Source organism: Hyaena hyaena, unplaced genomic scaffold, assembly GCF_003009895.1.
Source record: "Hyaena hyaena isolate Hyena2069 unplaced genomic scaffold, ASM300989v1 scaffold_331, whole genome shotgun sequence".
Classification (NCBI taxonomy): Eukaryota; Metazoa; Chordata; class Mammalia; order Carnivora; family Hyaenidae; genus Hyaena; species Hyaena hyaena.
This window is the reverse complement of record NW_024080965.1, coordinates 1,123,301-1,141,541: the sequence shown is the minus strand read 5'-3', so window position 1 is coordinate 1,141,541 and position 18,241 is coordinate 1,123,301. Positions and strand designations below refer to the sequence as shown.

Sequence of the window (18,241 nt, the reverse complement as noted above, 5' to 3'; positions counted from 1 at the left end):
TTCCTGAAAGTGTTTGGGAAAAGTCTTCGCAGTCAGTACACAGCTCCCTGCAGCTCAGACTTCTTCTTGTGTTAGTTCAGGGCCCCAAGTGGGGCTCTCGCTCCAGCAGCGGCTTTTTTCTCCCCCCCTTTAATTTAAACAAAGACTTCAGAGTTCATCAACCTCCCACTGAAATTCACAGCTGCTGAACAAACTAATCCCCTCTCGCGGCCTTTCTTCCCTTCAATGGGCTCTTGGCTTCAAAGACACTTTGGGAAAGGACTTTGCTGGGGCTCACACTGCTTCATCAATAGAAGTTAGTGCAAGTATTATCTGAAGAGCAAGTGGCTTTACAAACAAATACTGCCTAACAATCCCTTCCTCCCAAACACACACATCTAGCCCACAGACATGATGGGATCTACAACAGGATTAGAGATAGTACCCCCGGCTTCACACCCAGCCCCTTTGTGCAGCTGAGCTCAGCCCTGAAGTGGTGTGGGGAAAACCCGAGAGCATGTCAGGCACAGATGGAGACAGACACACACACACACACACACACACACACACACACACACAGCAATGTGGCCACAAATGCTGCAAGGAGAAAGCCTTCTAGCATAATTCAGTGCTACTCTCCTTTCTTCAACTCTTGACTCCCCACCTGTTCCCAAGCCCCCCTCCTGCCTTACTGGGGTACAAGGAACAGGAACAAAGAGGCTAGGAAGAGAGGTAAGGGCAAAACAAGACCCAGAGGAGACAATAATTGGGAAATGACTGAGGAAACCAAATCAAAGCGGCTTTATTGCCCATTAAGTACATCAGTGCTTCAAATGCCAAGTCCAACCATGAAGAGTGCAGCCAGAGAAGGCAGCCCTGAGACATGTGGGGGCTGATGAGAAGGGCCTCCAAGCCTTGGGGAGCAGTGCTAGGAAAGTCTTGTTAATATGGCTCCTATTCCAGAACTGGGCTTAGAATCACACAATGGGGGCACCTGGGTGGCTCAGTTGGTTAAGCGTCTGACTTTGGCTCAGGTCATGATCTCACAGTTTGTGGGTTCGAGCCCCATGTCAGGCTCTGTGCTGACTGCCAGCTCAGAGCCTGGAGCGTGTTTCAGATTCTGTATCTCCCTCTCTCTCTGACCATCCCCACGCCCTCCCCCCCCCGCCCCCCACTCATGCTGTCTCTCACTCTCTCAGAAATAAATAAAACGTTAAAAAAAAAAAAAATAGAATCACACAGTGGAAAGCCTAGGGCCCTGGGCCAGGGCTCAGACAGGTCAAGTCAGGACCACTGCTTGCAGGCAGAGGTCCCTCTGTTCCTATTTCATAGCCTAAGAAAGCTCCCAGCAAAAGGCAGTGCACCCCTTCTACTTTCCACCTAACCTAGCCACCCTTATGATGTGAGTAGAAGAGAAGGTCCTTGTAAAAAGCACCTAAGTTCCTTCTCTTGGTTCTGCTCAGCACCCATGCCTCACATCCATGATTTGTTCAAAAGATGAGCTCTTATCAAAAGATCAACTCTATCCCAGCCTCTGGGGCTCAGAGGAAAATGGACCTGGAAATATGAACTCAGAGGCAAGGAGAAAGTAAGGCCAGACTCTTAACCCACAGAAGGGAAGAAATAAAAGCCCCACAAGATGGGTACAGCAGAGGTAGACTTGGAGGTAATGGTCCTGCTCACTCCCTCAGAAGCCACTTCAACAGAACATCCCTGGGGTTCTTGAAGACACCCTGCCCAGGTCCTGTCAGAGTACAGAGTCAGGGAAAGTGAAGAACCAGCTATATGCTCTGCCTCAGGGGCTGAGAGAGCCTTGGATGGATTCTACAAGGCTAAGCATAAAAGGGTGCAAAGCACCCTGCTAGTTTACAGGCAAGTCCACAGCATCATATACCTGGTAACAGGGAAAAGGATAGGGAAAAACAAACAATCTATTCCGAAATTCCCCCTTTTCTGCAGGGAGGAGTTAAGTAACAGCAGAAGTAGCCTCCTGGCAAAGAGGCTGCCTGGTTTACATGTGCAGCTTATAAGCAATGGTGAGGACAGCCTTCAGGACAGGCATGAAGCTGGAGACCTCGCTGAAGCTGCTGCAGCCCACCACCTGGGCATGCACTGCAAGGCCCTGCTCAAAGCTTCCTGCGTCCACACATCGGGCAACCTCATGGAGCCCAGCCAGGACATGAGGCGAGAGCTGTGGAGGGATCGACCCTTAGGTCAGGGAGCCCGGCCCAGCCCCTACCCTGGCAGGATGGAAAGGTAAGAGAGGATTTAAGTCCTAGAACCCAGTCTGGGCAAGATATATGTATTTTGTAGGGGAACCCGGGTTGGTGAGACCTATGGGAGAGGACACTGGGCTCCCTTTGGCCATGGGTGTTGGAGGGCAGGGGGCAGAGATGCACCATGAAGTGTACTTACTGTCCCCTGGCAGAGCTTCTCATATAGACATTCTAGACGTTGGGCTGCCTCATCCAGCTTCCGTTTTGTCTTCTGCAGGAAGGAAAATGGATTCTGACTCCAGCCCGTAAGACTAACACTACACAGGACTATAAAGAATCACAGTATATTAGAGCTGGAATGGCTTAATGCTACTGCTTTCATTTCACAGGAGAGGCAATGGAGGCCCAAAGACAGGAAGTGACGTGCTCAAGGAGACACAGCCAGTGAATGAATAGCAGGTCTCTGTACTCCTAGCTTTCACCTTCCCTCCAGTGCCCCGGGCTGCCTTTCCAACAGTTAAGCCTCAATGTCTCTGGGTCCTGCTACCAAGAAGATGGACTCAGACCAAATGAGCCCCATGTCCCCACATGGATATCAAATAAGTACAAGACACAGACAGCGGGGCCCAGGGACTAGGAGAAAAGAGTCACACAAGGAACTGATCTACAGCTCAGGAATCCTGGGACCAGCTGGTGGTGTGAGGAGGACACTGTGGGGAAGGCTCAGACTTACTAAGTCAGTGGCAGACAGGGAGCAGCGTCGTAAAAGCTTGTCAAAGCTGGTCTTCAAGGACAGATGCTCTGGGGGCAGTTCCTTCCTTTCCACCCTCTCAGGTGGCTGCTGCTGAAGTTGCTGAGGAAGGAGCAGGAAAACAGGATAGACGGGCAAGGTGTCCTTTTTACAGCTGCCCTATGGACTCGTCCTCAGTGACTCAGTGTCACACTTCTCCCGCTGGAGCAGACCAGAGCTGGGGAAAGGGACACTCCCTCTTCACTGCAGTAAGGACATTTGGTACCTGCCTGCACCAGTTTCCCAGAGCAAAATCTGCCTCCCTCTTGAGGAAAGAGGTCCATCCACCAAGCTCCCTGCTTTTCTATACCCAGGAAGAGTTGGAAAGCAGAGGGGAACATGCTGTTCCTGTCACCTGCAGGCTGAGTTCTCCAGGTGCTCCTGGGGGAGCATGGCCCACACCAGGGACAGAAAGCTGGGAGGAAAGGACTCCTCGTGGCTCAGAGGTGAGGCTCATAACTGGAGCGGTAATTGGTGCTGGGGGTATATACATCTCTGGCAACTAGAGACAGAGAAAGAAAGGCATATGAGTATAGCTGAGAAACTTCCTAGGCCCTAGTTTGAGAGAGTGGCAGAAGTTATGAATGAGCAAGGGAACAGAATAGTGAGTAGGGAACCAGAAATGGGGAAACTGGTATATGTATGCAAGAAGGAAAGAGGAGACAGCTGAGGGGAGAAGAATGAGTGGGGAAAGAGACAAGACAAGAGTGTGTGCCTAAGAAGGGGACAGGGCTGAATTCAACTGGAACGTAGGTCATTGGTGAATGTATGAGGGGTAGGTGGCAAGAGATGCACTGACCTTTTTCCTCTGGAGGTTTGTCCTGGGCACTGGGGCATTTTTCAAGGAACCTTGAGGTCCTGCATAGCACAAAGATAGAGGTATTTAGGGGCATGGTCAGGAACATTGGAAATTTTTAGTCTAAAGCCCAGACAAATTATTTTAGTTGGAGACTACCACACCTCCCTCTGCAAACCAGCCATACTATCAGTTGACATTCTCCAACCCAATGACCGCTGGTTTACTGGCCTGAGGAAAGACTCCTAAGGTGGTAGTGGCGAGGGGAGGAGAAGGAGGCAATGACCCAGAAAAGGGAAGCCATGGAAGGAAGACTGACCTGGGGGAGCAGCCACGAGGCCAGTGGTTGGGGGGGTACTAGAGCATGGAGCACCTGGACCTCCTGGAGGGTGTGAGACAGGGAAGCTGACAGGAGGGGCTGGGGGCTGGAAGCTCAATGGGCTGACACCTGGGAGTCTCACAGGATGCAGAGGGAGCCGCTGAGCAGTCTGAGCCAGAGAGGCAGAGCCAGGCTGTACAATGTCTAGGGGTGCCACAGGTGGGGGTGGACCAGGAGGAGGCCATGTTCCAGCGAAGCCCATGGGGTTGGGAACTTGTGCCTTTTGCCCTCTTAACAGTGGCGGCTCAAATAAAGCTGAAAAGGAACAGGAACAAGTCATTTGCCACCAAACTTAAATTTGGGAGAGCCTCAGATCATATCAGGGAAGAATAAGGCAGCAATAAAATGAACAAACCAAATAATGACAATAATAAAAGATTAATACGTGTGTATGGACACCTGCCATTTACAAAATACTTTTAACTATTCTTCAGTTGATCCTAAAAATAATTCTGTAGGGTTGAAATGACCAACATAATAACCACTATCTCTTTTCAAAAGAAATAGAATGGCTAAGTATGTTGCCCACAGATACAAAGCCAGTAAGTAACAGTACTGGGGAGCCAGACCTCAAATTCCAAGCTCCTCACACTACAAATTAGATATAACACCCCCCAAATCCATGCTGGCCATGCCAACTGTCTTCCTCTGTGCTCTGCCCATACAAACCTTTACTTACCCACTCACTCACTCACTCACTCACCAGGCCTTACCCCAGGGCCCAAGGGCAAAGGCTGGGCTGCCTGGGGCGCAGGAGACCTGTAGTCACTTATGTTCTGCATTCTGTAGCTTTGATAAGGGCTAGAATGGGAAGGTGTCAAGGGTGTCACTAGAGATGACTGAGATGTGAAAATCCTTGGCCTTGGAGATGGAGTTGGAACCTGCGAAGACAAAAAGGGTCATCACTTGGAAAGGGAAGAAAAGGTAAGTAATTGAAAATAGAAAAACAAGAGAGAATATGAAACAAAAGGCTGGCTCTTAAAATAAAAATCAACAGAACTGATAAGTCTCTATAAAAAGTGACAAAGATAAAGAAATAAGACACAATTTCATCAAGATCAAGAATGACACAGGGAATATTACAACAGTCCTGCAGCTGCTAAAAAGATAATAGAGGAATACAAATAACAAAGTTACAAATAACTTTATGTTAGTCAATCTGACAACTTAGAAGAAATGAACCAATTCCTCAAGAACCACACTCAGCCAAAGTTAAACAGATAACTTGAATAGTCCTAAGATAATTAAAGGAATTAAATTTGTCATTGAAAAGCCCTCCCGCAAATAAATCCTTAGGCCTAGATAAATTTACTGGAAAATTTTACTAAACACTCAAAGAATTAACACAAAGTTTATACAGTCTCTTCCAGAAAACAGAAGAGGGAACATTTCCTAACTTATTTTATGAGGTCAGTACTACCCTGAAACTAATGCCAGAAAAAGCACAAAATAAAACTACAGGCCAATATTTCTCATGAACTTAGGCACAAAAATCCTCAGCAAAATTTTTATAAATTGAATCTAACAATGAACTATTTTATTTTAAGAGAGAGAGTAAGAGCGTGCAAGCAGGAGAGAGAGGGAGAGGGAGGGAGAAAGAGAGGATCCCAAGGAGGCTCCATACTCAGCACAGAGCCCAAGGCAAGTCTCAATCCCCCAACCCTGGGATCACGACCCAAGGAGAAACTAATAATTGTATGCTCAACCAACTTAGCCATCCAGGCACCCCAAACAATGAATATGAAAAAAAATAACATACCACAACCAAATGGGATGTATTCCAGATGATGTAAGGCTGGTTCGGTATATTTAAAAATCAATCAACCTAATCCACCATAACAACAGGCTAAAGAAGGAAAACCATTTAAAATGATAACAGGAAAAATATCTGACAAAATTCAACAATGATTCATGACTCAGCGCACTAGGAATAGAGGGAAACTTGCACAGACTCATAAAGAGGATCTACAAAAAAACCCTATAGCTAACGTCATGCTTATTGGTGAAAGACTGAATATTTTCCCTTTAGGTTGGAAAAAAGCAAGGATGTTTGCTCTCACTTTTCTAAGTTTAGTACTACAATAAAGCAAGAGGAAGAAATTAAAGGCAGAAAGACTGGAAAAAAATCTTTTTGCAGACAACATGACTGTCTACATAGAAAATCCCAAGGGATACACAAACTCCTAGAACTAATAAATGAGTTCAGAAAACTCATTTCTGAACATTGAAGTCACAGGATACAAGATTAACACATATCAACTATATTTCTGTACACCAACAATGAACAAAGGGCAATCAAAATTTAAAATGCAATTACCATTTGATTTCAAATTGCTCAAGAGAAAATGAAATATTTAGGTTTGAAATGAACAAAACATGTCAGGATCTGTATGATGAAAATTATAAAATGCTGATGGAGATAGTATTAGAGAGACATACCATGTTCATGGATGGGAAGATTCAACATAGTAAAGATATCAATTCTCCCTACCTTAATCTAGAATTTAATGCGATTCCTGTCAACATTTCAGCAGGGTTTTTTTGTAGATAAAGACAAGCTTATTCTAAAATTTATGTGGGAAAGGTAAGGTCCTAGAATACCCAAAGTAATTTTGAAAAAGAAAAACAAAGTGGGAGCGATTACTCTTCCTCATGCGAAGATTTACTATAGATTTAGTACTCAAGACAGAGTGGTACTGTTAGAGGGAAAGACACATGGATCAATAGAACAGAATAGAGATCTCAGAAGTAAGTCCATATAACGGATTATGCCCAGGTAATCATTTTTAAGATTATTTATTTTGAGAGAGACAGAGACAGTGCAAGCAGGGGAGGGAGGGAGATGGAAAGAGAGAGAGAGAGAGAGAGAAAGAGAGAAGTAGGCTTCACACTGTCAGCATGGAGCCCGATGTGGGCTCAGACTCATGAAAACATGAGATCATGATCTGAGCTGAAACCAAGAGTCAGACGCTTAACCGACTGAGCCACCCAGGCACCTGCCAGTTAATTTTTGGCAAAGGAGCAAAATCAATTCAATGGAGTAGAGACAGCCTTCTCAATAAATGATTATGGATATCCATTAGCCAAAAAAAAAAAAAAGAAGCTTGACTATACTTCATGCCATATGCAAAAATTAACTCTGAATGGAACATGGGCTTAAATGTAAAACATAAAACTATAAAACTTTTAGAAAGAACACAGTAAAACTTTAGAGGAACTTGGACTGGCAAAGAGTTCTTAGACTTGACACAACATGATCCATAGAAGAAAAACTATTAACTGGACCTCATAAAATTAAAAATTTTTGCTCTGTGAAGGACCCTGTTTAAAAAATGAAAAGACAAATTCTTACATAGTTACATACACTCACACACAAACACAAGAGTACATGTAAAATTGGTGAAATCTGAATCTATGGACTGTACTAATATAAGTTTCTTAGTTTTGATTTTGTGCTATAGTTGTGTGTGACTGCACTTGATCTTAGCCAAAAGGCCAAGAAGCGATTAGTTGTGTGTGACTAGCATGAGGTGGGGTGGAGATGTGATACAGGAAACTTCCCAGTACATTTCTTTGCAACTTCCTATGACTCTACAATTATTTCAAAATAGAAAGGAGAGTGGGAGAGGGGGAGAAAAAGAGAAAGAGAGAGCGAGCACAGGAGAAGGAAGAGGACAGGGGGAAAGAAGTGGGAAGGAAGAAGGCAAATTAGAGTAAGAACTGAAGGTGGGACAGGATGAATCATCAGAGCTTCCACTTAATACCTCTATTTTGCAGTCTTGCTGGATTTGTTCCCCAGCCCTTCCAGTAGGCTCATGGTATAAGTTAGCAGCACCCAAACCATTGGGGCATAGTGGCCAGGAACTTGGGAGTTAGTTCAACTTCACAGACTCCTCTAAACCATCACTAATTTCTGCCAATTCTACCTATTAAGTATTTTAAATCTAACCTCACTCTCCAACTTTAGATCATTTCATGTCCTCATCATTTCTTGCTATTGCCTCCTAGATGCCTCCTTCCTAAACTCTTAGCTAGTCATTGCCCTGTATAAGACCATTCAATAGCTCCTGACTGCTATCAATTTCAGGGTCAGGTCTAAGCTCTTTAACACAGAATTCCAGGCCCTTCCTGATCTATCGCCTACCTGTTACTCAAACTTCACCTAACCTCACTCCTCTGCCACAAACTTCTGTTTTGCAGCCTCATCAAAATATTAGCAGTTTCTCAAGTGGGTTTTGCTTACTCTTTCTTCAATGCTTTCACACATGCTATTCCCACTGCTTGAAATAGCCTTCACCAGGGCGCCTTGGTGGATCAGTAGGTTAAGCATCTGACTTGATTTCATGTCAGGTCACGATCTCATGATTTGTAAGATGGCGCCCCAGGTCAAGCTCTGTGTTGACAGCATGGAGCCTGCTTGGGATTCCCTCTCTCCCTCTGTCTCTGCCTCTCCCCTGCTTGTGCTCTCTCCCTCTCTCTCTTTCAAAAAAAAAAAAAAGTTTTCACTTACCCCTTTCCTTGCCTAAATAACTTTTAATCTTCAAGACTCAGATCAAACATCATACTCATTCTGAAAAACTCCCTAGACTTCCCCTGATTCCCCCCAAAAGCTGCTTTCCTCTGTGTGATCCCATGGCACCTTATCATACTGCAATCATGGCATTTATGAACTTTACTGTACTTATTTTTTACATATCTATATTTCTACTAAGCTAGGAGCTAATTAAGGGCACGAATCATGGTTTGGCCACCTTTCTGTTCTGAGAACCTAACAGTTGTCCAAAAAGCAATTATTAGAAAAATAACTGAATATATGCTCTATGAAGTTGGAAATGTTCATCATTTTTGTTCACTAATAGATTTAACTGCCTAGAACCAAGCCTAGTATTGGTAGATATTTGATAAATATTTTTGAATGAATGAACAAACCAGGTCTTACCTGGTGAGAAGACTGGAATCCCAATCTGTAAGATGATGTCTCTTTAGAGTGGGGGGTAGCCCCCACAACCACCCGGGGGAAGGGGAAAGGAGGACACTGTTGGCCCATGACACCAGAACCCTGGGCATGAAAAAGCCGATCTCTCAGCTGCTGAATTGGTGGCTATAAAAGTTATAATAATAACTGTGTTAATTAAAATTAAAACAAGCAAATGTCCTCTCTTATAAGCCTGGCCCCATATAGCATTCAAACTTCAGTTTATTTCTACACTTCAGCCACCTTAGATGACTCAAAGGTTCCTAATCTCTGCCAAGCCTCCCTCCTTGCTATTCCTTCTACCTAGAATGCTCTACATCTGCTGGTAAGCTACTTCTTTTTGAAGGTCCAGCTCAACGGTTTTAACCACTGGAAAGCCTTCCTTGACTACTCTGGGCAAAACCAGCCCCTTTCCTGGAGTCCCACAGCACTTAGTATAAGTTTCTGTTATGACACTGTAAGTTACTGACATCTGATTTCCCCCAAGGGCCTGAGAGCTTCCTGAGGGACTAAGTATTATCTATCCTAGAATGTCTGTGTTTTGCATAGTGCCCAGAACATGGAAGTGCTCAGCCAGTGTTAGATGACTGAAATGGCTTGCTCTCTCTACGTGGCCCCACTCACCTGAGTACAGTCCCTGGGTAGGTAGCTCATGGCAGTGGCCAGGCTTCCCTGAGCTGCCAGGGCGTTGGCATACTGAATAATCCTGTAGGTTGTAGCAGGACCTGAGCTCACCCCATCAGGACCCCGCAGTAGCTCCAAGCTCCTATTAAGGACCATCACCTTCTCCATCAGGTCCTATAGGAACAAAGATAAGGCAGTCAGGCCTCTTCAAAGTGCATCCTGCTCTCTAAGCCCAGGCAGTTCACCCAGGCACTTCCCATTATAGGTATGAGGGTACCTGAACATAGCCAGCTACAAATAGTAGGTGACGATACACCTAGTTAGAAAAGGGCCATTGGCCTCACCTCCCAAGCTGTTAGCACTAACTTCAACTGGGCCCATCTGGGTCTTAGACTCTTGTACATCTCTGCTTCTTTTTTTTTGCTTTCTTTACCCTTTACTCTGCTAGTAAATCATCAGTTTCAGGTTCTGGTAAACTATTGTTTCATCCGTGACTTTGTCTTCTCACAAATCTGTGACTCCCACCTTCTCTGGTTACCTGCAAGGTATCTGGTACAATTTAAACCCACAGAACTTTTGGGGCACCTGGGTGGCTCAGCCAGTTGAGTATCTGACTTTGGCTCAGGTCATGATCTCGTAGTTTGTGAGTTCAAGGCCCGTGTCGGACTCTGTGCTGTCAGCTGATAGCTGACAGCTCAGAGCCTGGAGCCTGCTTCAGATTCTATGCCTCCCTCTCTCTGCCCCTCCCCCGCTCACATTCTCTCTCTCTCTCTCTCTCTCTCTCTCTCTCTCTCTCTCTGTCTCTCTATCCGTCTATCCCTCCTTCCCTCTCTCTCTCTCATAAATAAATAAATATTTTTTAAAAAATTAAATCCACAGAACTTTTCATAGCAGCTAATAGAAGGCCCTGGCTCACAATTACTCAAATAGAGAATAAACTTATATTAACCAAACCTGAAGTGGGAAAAAATTAGGAAGGTTAATACCTAAGCAGCAATTGCTCAGTCTCCCCTGACTGAGAAGGGGGGAGGGAGGTTCTAGCTCATCCCTGGGAGAAGGGCCCTTTTCTCCTCCCTAATATCCTGATTCCAGCCTGGGTACCCAGAAGACTTGCCTCTGATGTCCCTACACATCCCTATCATGAGCCTCTCCCAGGAGCCTGGTAAGGAGTGACCAGTGCCCCGCACAGATGGAGTACCTGTAACGCCAGGGGAGATGAAGCCTGGTGGTATCTGGCCCAACACTCCACCAGCTGCTCCACACTCCCTGAGCACACGTAACAGAGTCTGGCTTCAGAGGTTAGTGCTCTGCCACCCTCCTGTTCCATGCGAGTACCCAGCATGTCTGCAGAGAGATGGAAATTGCTTTAATGGCACAGCTTCCCTGTGCTTCTCCTTGTTCTTCTGTTTGGAAATAGGTAGAGGGCCATGGGCTGTGGGACAAGTAACCACAGTGGCTTTGGACAATCCTGAGGCCAACCTTGCTACAACCTGCCATAGGGCAGAACTCTTGCATTGACGTAACAAGAAAAAGTCGAACAGGACAACAAAGGATCCCTACTGAGAGTAGGAAGATGCGCTGTAATCTTTGCCTCCTGGCTGAACCAGACCTTGACCTTGACAACATGGCCTAGCCTCACAGAGCTCAGGCTGCTCCTCTGCCTTCTCCCTCAGTGTGTCCATTAACTCTATGCTGGAGTGACACCACTCCATCCTGAAGCCTAGGGCTACCTACCACAGAGCTCATGGAATTTCTCTGGCCCTGAGTATGTCAGTAGCAAAGCCAGGGCCTCCCTCCAGTTCTGCAGGCTACAGGTACACACCATATCCTTCCAATTCTTCCGTACAACACAGGCTAGCAGCTGTAGTGGGCAGAGAGGGAAGGAGTCTGTCAGCCATCCATCCAGCACAGGTAGCAGGAGTCACACACAGGGACACACTAAGAAAAGTCACTCATGAGCAGGTTTCCTGTTAAACCACTGACTAGAGGTTAGGGGTTAGGTAGGGGTGGTTGGAGCGGGGAGAGAGACAGCCTGGCAGATCTTCTGGATACCAAGGTGTGGTGTCCACCTACAAAGTCCAAATAATCCCCTCCCCTCCTCTCCTGCACAGAAGGCAGTTACCGAGGAGATTCTGGTTTTCTTCTTGGCCCAGTAGCACTCCTGTGTTTGCTTTAGCAGATCTGCGCCCCCAGCCTGGGCCAGGATGATGGCATCAGCAAAGCGCTCTTCCTTTAGACACAGCTCCACAGCAGGGCCCAGTTCTCCAAGCAGGAGAGCCTGGCTCAGGAGTCCATCAGTGTCTGTAGGCAGAGGCATCCCCTGTGTGTAAGCCTGCCCTCAGACCCTAGCTTCCTGTTCCCTTATAGGGTCCACCGTGTACCCCTTCTATCCCTGTATCACTCAGCCTCCCTCGCCGCAAACAAAACCCCCAGGTTTCATTCCTCAACAATGAAATGTAGTGGGCTGTTCTAGAGTGCCAGGTCCAGTGGTAGGTAACTCTCTGAGGATATGGCTCAAGAGGAAGGAGGGCCTCATTGTGGCAGCATCAGAGCTATAGTGGGTGCTCACCCGGCAAGGATAGGGTCACAGTCTTTGAAGCAAGGAAACAGGAGCATAGAAAGATTTTTCTTGTGAAAAGGCCAACCACAGGAAAGATGCAGCCATAAAAATCCAAAGAGAGCTCTAACCACTAACAGAACTGCCCAGCATTTGTATGGCAGGAGGGAGGTGGGAGATAGGAGGCAGGGGACAAGAAGAAAATATTCTCAAGTCCCAGAACTCTGAGCCTCCCTAATCCCACACAGAGGGTTTCTCTCCCTCAGGATCGGGGTACCTTCTGTGATGGGGATCTCCCATGGAGTCATATTCTGAGGGACCAGCTCATCAAAGAAGGCTGAGGAGGCAGAAGCTTCCTCTGTGATGTGTTTTGAGGCCTGTACAGGGAAGGACAGAGGTGACTCTTTAGGAAATGAACCCCAAACAGACAAGAGAGTTGCTTTAGTAACTCTCTCGGTAAGCTCTACTATTTGGCCCTTAATGGGTAAAGCTAAAAGAATAATCAGGTAAGGTCTGGGAAGGGCTCCAGTCCATGGTTAAAACATAGCTCCTCTCCCAGCCCAAAAGCTTATGCACTCTCCATCCCACTGTGGTTCTAAAAGAATGAGGAGTCTGAAGACCTCTACAGAAGCTGAGCATTTCATGAGAGCAAAGCAAAGGGCCAGGAAGAGGCAGATGCCCTAAAGGCAAGTCTCCTGTGCTACCCTCGGTCTGGCTGCCTGAATTCCTACCACACCTGGCTGCAGAAGGTCTGCTGTCTGTTACTGTGATCATCTCCCTCGGACTGAGGGCTCTCACCCAGTCCCAAGTCACTCTTCAGCCATGCGGCCACCTGCAGGGAGAGACCCATGAATGCCCTCTTCCCAGCACAAGATCAGACATGCATTATGCCATCTTCCCGCCTCCACACCCCACCGCCTGGACTCTAAGCTCCTGGTGCTTTTTACCTGGGGAAAAGCCTACCTCCAGGAGGTAATATTTTTGTGTATGCATTAATGAAGCCCAGAAAGAGCTCATTGGAGACAGTTTCCACTGACAGCATTCTCTTCTTCTCTGCCTCAAGTACATGCTTCTGATGCAAAAGCAGCTTACCTTCTTCTGAAGTTCATCTTTACTGTATCCTAATAGTTTTAGAAATTTCATTCTCGAGTCTTGTTCTAAGGTCACCTAAGGAACACAGAACACACAAGTCTCCATTTAACCAATGTGAATGACCCTCTCCTGCATAAGCCAGTGTACCCTCTAATACAGTTCTTCAGACTACCAGAGGTGCCCTATTAAGGCCAGCACCATCTCTCTTCTTTTTCTCCCCAGACTTGATCCTACTGGGCTGGCAGCACGGTATTAGCAAAACCCTCTCCCACTTCTGCATGAGAATTTGACCTTCTGTTGACTTACTAGATCTGTTGGCCTGGTTACCTGATAAGAGTAAAATGTCAGCTCTGTTTCTAGGCAACATTGCTTGTGACTGATAAATTGCATCTGGACTGGAACTATAAACTATACACAAACTCTGTGGACACCATGCCCTAGGCTTTCCTGATTGCAAGGACTCTAGTAATGGAATAGATCTCTTGCAGGGACTCTAGAAACTACATTTTCAGAGCGAGTACAAGAGACATTGGCTCTTGTGGGCATGAGGCTTCTAAGCCAGAGCCACCTACACAGCTGCCTAATATATATTTCATCTCCTTGCACCTGAGCTGTCTTCCGGGGAGGTGAAAAGGAGAGGTCTGAACTGCTGCATGGCCTGCCACAAGGACTCTCACAGAAGAGAGCCACCTCCTGCTGCCCGGCTGACAAGCTGTAGCTCCTCACCCATGGCCTTCTGAGACTGATGCCAAGAGAACCTAGAGAGCCTGGTGCATGTCCAAATATCCAGTTGAAAACGTAGTTCCTAGTGGAAGCTGCATAGACACAGTAAGTCAGTTTACCCACTCAGTGTCCCAGATACTGAGGGCCAAGCCTTCCTGAAGCCCTACCCTCATCTGGGTTAGATAGCTGGGCCCTTCACTTCTCCTACACAGAACCATGAATTCTGACTAATATCTTTCTAACAGTCTCTCAGGGCTCCCTCCTTCTCCCATGCTTGTCCTTTAGAAATGTTCAGCCACATTTCAGCTTCAGGGCCATCATCACAGACAGCTCTTAGAGAGCCTTTCAGGCAGGCTCCCCTCTGTCCTTGGGCACTGCTGCCTCCTTTGGAAGAGTAAAGTTTCAACTCCTGATGGCGCCTTCTATTCTCTTTCCCACTCCACCATTCCTGGAGCTGCTGCCTGCATCCTGCTTACAACAAAAGCAGCATTTCTTACTCTTTTCTTCTCACATCTTTTTCTAGCTTCACTCTATAGATCATTTTTCTCAAATCCTCTCTCCTTCCCAGATACCTGTGTCTACCATCACAAAGTTCTACTGTGTCTGAAGCACAGACCCCAAGTCCTGCTCAGAACCTCCAGCTGGGCTCTGTCCTGCTTTTTGCATTCTTTGCTACAATCCCAAAGCTTTGAATAATCCTCTCGCTACCTGCCTATTTGGTTATTTTTCTTTCTTGCTTTAGCTCTCTCCAGTCATCTGCTCACTTTCTTTCACAGGTAGAGCACTCCTGGTGTCATAAGCAGCTTGAAATTTCATTAGCACTGGAACTGGATCCATGCTACAGGGTAAATTAGGACTTGAGCCCTGAGTCCTACCACAATAACTTGCCTTGGATTAATGGAAATAAACTCAAAGCCTTCCCATGATGCCCCCCACCCCCAACTTCCAGTCAGTCCTCTTCCCTTCCTTTTCCTTCTCTTCTCTCTTCCCATCACTTTATCTGCCCTTTGGCATGGCATGAAAGTCTTCACCTTGGCCCTGGTAAAGTATCCAGGACATCAACAATAGTAGCAAAAACAGCAAATGTCTTTGTACCCTTTAGCTTCCTTAGTTACAAAGGGTCTCCGAGCCACTGGCAAAAGGTGAAGATTTTGTGTCCAGAGGGTGGGGTAGTATAGGAAAATGTCTGTGAGGTCAGGGCCTCTGTAATCTAGGTCACAGTGTGGTGGTGCATCTCCTGAAGTTTCCCACTTTAGGGAAACACTTCGGAACAGCCAGCCTTCGGGCTTCCTACCTTCAGGAACTGCCAGAGCATCTTTTCACTTTGTAGTGACGTTTGTTCGATCTTGTTCTGACAATAATTCAGGAGATTTCCTGACCCCAGGGCCTCCTGCAGTTCAGCTGACCGCCTCAGGAATTCAAATTCTGTGGTGACTTGACTGATGAAGACTAGGCGGAGGCAAGGCTGTGGCCCCTGGTGGGCAGGGGTGCTGGGGAGGCCAAAGGTAACCAGCTTTCCCCCAAACTGGAGGAAAAACAAGAAGGGTAAATAAAGGTCGTATCTTCAAGCTAAAAATTAACACCAAGTCTACATCACAGAGAAGGCTATCTATCGGTCAACCCTAGGATAGAACATCAATAATAAGAACTCCTGGGGGTGGAACAGGGTCAGGAAATGCATAGCAAATCTGCCCCCATATCCAAACCACCGCTATATTTTTAGCACCATCAGTTTAGCACTCTGGCACATGGAGTTTCTCTTCACCTGTGCAGGTAGCACCATTCTCCCAGTTGCCTGGACTAAACTCCTTGGCTTCATCGCAGTCTTTATACCCACCATAGCCCAGCAACAGCAGTCTTACCTCTTGCTCCATGTCTCTCATGTCGGTCCCCTCCATCCCATTCCCAGTACTAGCACACCTAGATTACTGGAATTGGTTGCTAGCCTCTGGCTTTTTCCTCCTCAACCCAAGCCTTAGACTACTGGCCTGTGCCTACTGCTACTTAGGGACTTGTTATGGTTTCACAAGGCCTCAGAAGAGGGCTTAAGTTCCTCTGCCCGTAGTGCACAAAATCCTCCAAGATCAGGGCCAGACTCTGGTCTTTCCCTCCCTGCTCATTTATGCAATCGTTCCACATCCCCAAGGTGCCCATTTCATTCCTGCTTCTGAGCCTTCTCCCACCAAAACACCCCCACCTGACAATCCTTCTCGCCAAATTAGGCCCCCTACATAAAGCACCTGACACAGAGCATAGCTTGGTGAAATTCCTTTACTCCAGCAGTTTTCCACCTTGGCTGCACATTAAAACCACCTGAAGAGCTATTCAGGCGTTGTCAGGTTGTACTCCCGACAAGAAGATCTGAATCCCTGGGGTGGAACCAGGCATCAGTATATTTTCAAGCTCTTCAGGTTGCAGCCATGGTTGACAACTACTGCCTACTCCCCCAAGCCTTCACTAATTTCCCTTCCTAACACCCCTCCCTTAATGAACTTCCCTGGTCAGAATTCTTCACTTAACTCTCCTACAGCACAAACCTACACTACAGATTAGTGCTAAACAAAACAATTTCAACTTTTGACTTATTAATACTTGATGGTTTTACAAAGTGCTTATATATACATGCTTATTTGAGCTTCATGTCAATTCGCTAACATAAAGCCAAGCAGGTATTACTATCCCTGTTTTACAAATGAGAACACTGAAGTCCTGAGTTAAGCCCAAGGTTACCCAGCTAAGTGACAGAGCTATGATAAGAATGCGGCCTCTCCAGACACACCCATGAATAGAAAACAAGGTGGCTGCCAAAGGGAAGGGATGGGTGAGAGAACGGGCAAATGGTTGAACGGCAGTGGAAGGTAGAGGTTTCTAGTTATGCAATGAGTAAGTCATGGTACAGTATAGGAAATAGAGTCAATGGTACCGTAATAGCACTGTAGGCCGACACATGGTAGCTACATTTGTGGTGAACACAGCATAATGTATAAACCTGATGAATCATTATGTTGTACTCCTGAAACTAATGTAACATTGTGTGTCAGCTATACTTTAGTTAAAAAAAGCAGAAGGGCTCCTGGGAGGCTCAGTCAGTTAAGGGTCCGACTCTTGATCTCAGGTCATGATCTCACAGTTCATGAATTCAAGCCCCACATTGGATTCTGAGCTGATGGCCCAGAGCCTGCTTGGGATTCTCTCTCCCCCTATTTATGTCCCTCCCCCACTCACTCTCTCTCTCAAAATAAATAAACACTTTTTTAAAAAGGCAGAAAATAAGTATTGGGGCTAATGTAGAGAAAACAAAACTCCTAGGCATTGTTGGGAAATATTAAATTGTGCAGCTGCTGTGGGAAATGCTATGGTGAGTCCTCAAAAAATTAAACACAGAATCACCTCCTGAAACAAACAAACAAAACAAATGAAGGAATGTAGGCCTTTCAACATCAGAATTCTTCACCTCCTTGCCTCTTGAGTGTGGTGGCCTTGCCTCCACAATAAAAATGGTGGCTCTGCACAAAAGAACCACTTCTTTGCTACATCTGTTTTTAACTCAAACCTAATATTTAAAGCATTAGGTTAACCTAGTGCTTTAAGGTCCTGCCACTCCTCAGACCAGCAACAAGGGCATTACCTGGGAACTTGTTGGAAAATCAGAATCTTGGGTCCTATCCTAGACCAAATGAACCAGAATCTGAATTTTAATAAGATCTCCAGGTGATCTGTACGTGTATTAAAGTTTGAGAGGCACTTGCTTTAGGGATAAAAATGAACAAAATGTGGTCACTATCCTCCAGGAGTCTGTTACTTAGTAGGGTCTCCACCAAGTATGTAAATAACCTTAGTACAAGTAGAATGTATCATTATAGGAGGATAAATCCTCAAAGCGAAGTCTAACAAGGGTTTAAAGACAGGCATCATGGGGGGGGGGGGTGGTATGTAAGCAAGGGAATGCAAAAAGGCTACAGTAGGACTCAATGGCTCAGGAGAGAAGTTGAAGGCAGAGTACAGCCAGAAGCAGCAAAGCTGAGGAGTTAGTTGTGGAACAGAAAGGAGTCATACGTAACTGGAGCATAGAAACATATAATAAGGTGGGAATAAGAACTGGAAAGGTAA

At 46.1% G+C, this 18,241-nt stretch overlaps 1 protein-coding gene across 2 annotated transcripts in view; it reads right to left on the bottom strand.

The window, feature by feature from the left end:
- Positions 1-18,241, bottom strand: part of SEC31B (SEC31 homolog B, COPII coat complex component) — a 36,285-nt gene that overhangs the window by 3,493 nt on the left and 14,551 nt on the right. Inside the window, exons 11-26 of one of the 2 annotated variants that reach the window (XM_039249259.1) lie at positions 15,426-15,656; positions 13,409-13,483; positions 13,053-13,148; positions 12,594-12,693; positions 11,882-12,060; positions 11,494-11,620; positions 10,958-11,103; positions 9,760-9,933; positions 9,100-9,261; positions 4,864-5,041; positions 4,101-4,415; positions 3,785-3,843; positions 3,341-3,487; positions 2,929-3,048; positions 2,395-2,466; positions 1,160-2,170 (exon numbers count right to left, since the gene is read on the bottom strand). In XM_039249259.1, coding sequence (XP_039105190.1) covers positions 1,991-2,170; positions 2,395-2,466; positions 2,929-3,048; positions 3,341-3,487; positions 3,785-3,843; positions 4,101-4,415; positions 4,864-5,041; positions 9,100-9,261; positions 9,760-9,933; positions 10,958-11,103; positions 11,494-11,620; positions 11,882-12,060; positions 12,594-12,693; positions 13,053-13,148; positions 13,409-13,483; positions 15,426-15,656 — 2,361 coding nt within the window. In that variant the 3' untranslated portion in view covers positions 1,160-1,990. Of the gene's footprint in view, positions 1-1,159; positions 2,171-2,394; positions 2,467-2,928; positions 3,049-3,340; positions 3,488-3,784; positions 3,844-4,100; positions 4,416-4,863; positions 5,042-9,099; positions 9,262-9,759; positions 9,934-10,957; positions 11,104-11,493; positions 11,621-11,881; positions 12,061-12,593; positions 12,694-13,052; positions 13,149-13,408; positions 13,484-15,425; positions 15,657-18,241 lie in introns of those variants that run through there. The other variant, XM_039249261.1, reaches the window with a different exon arrangement.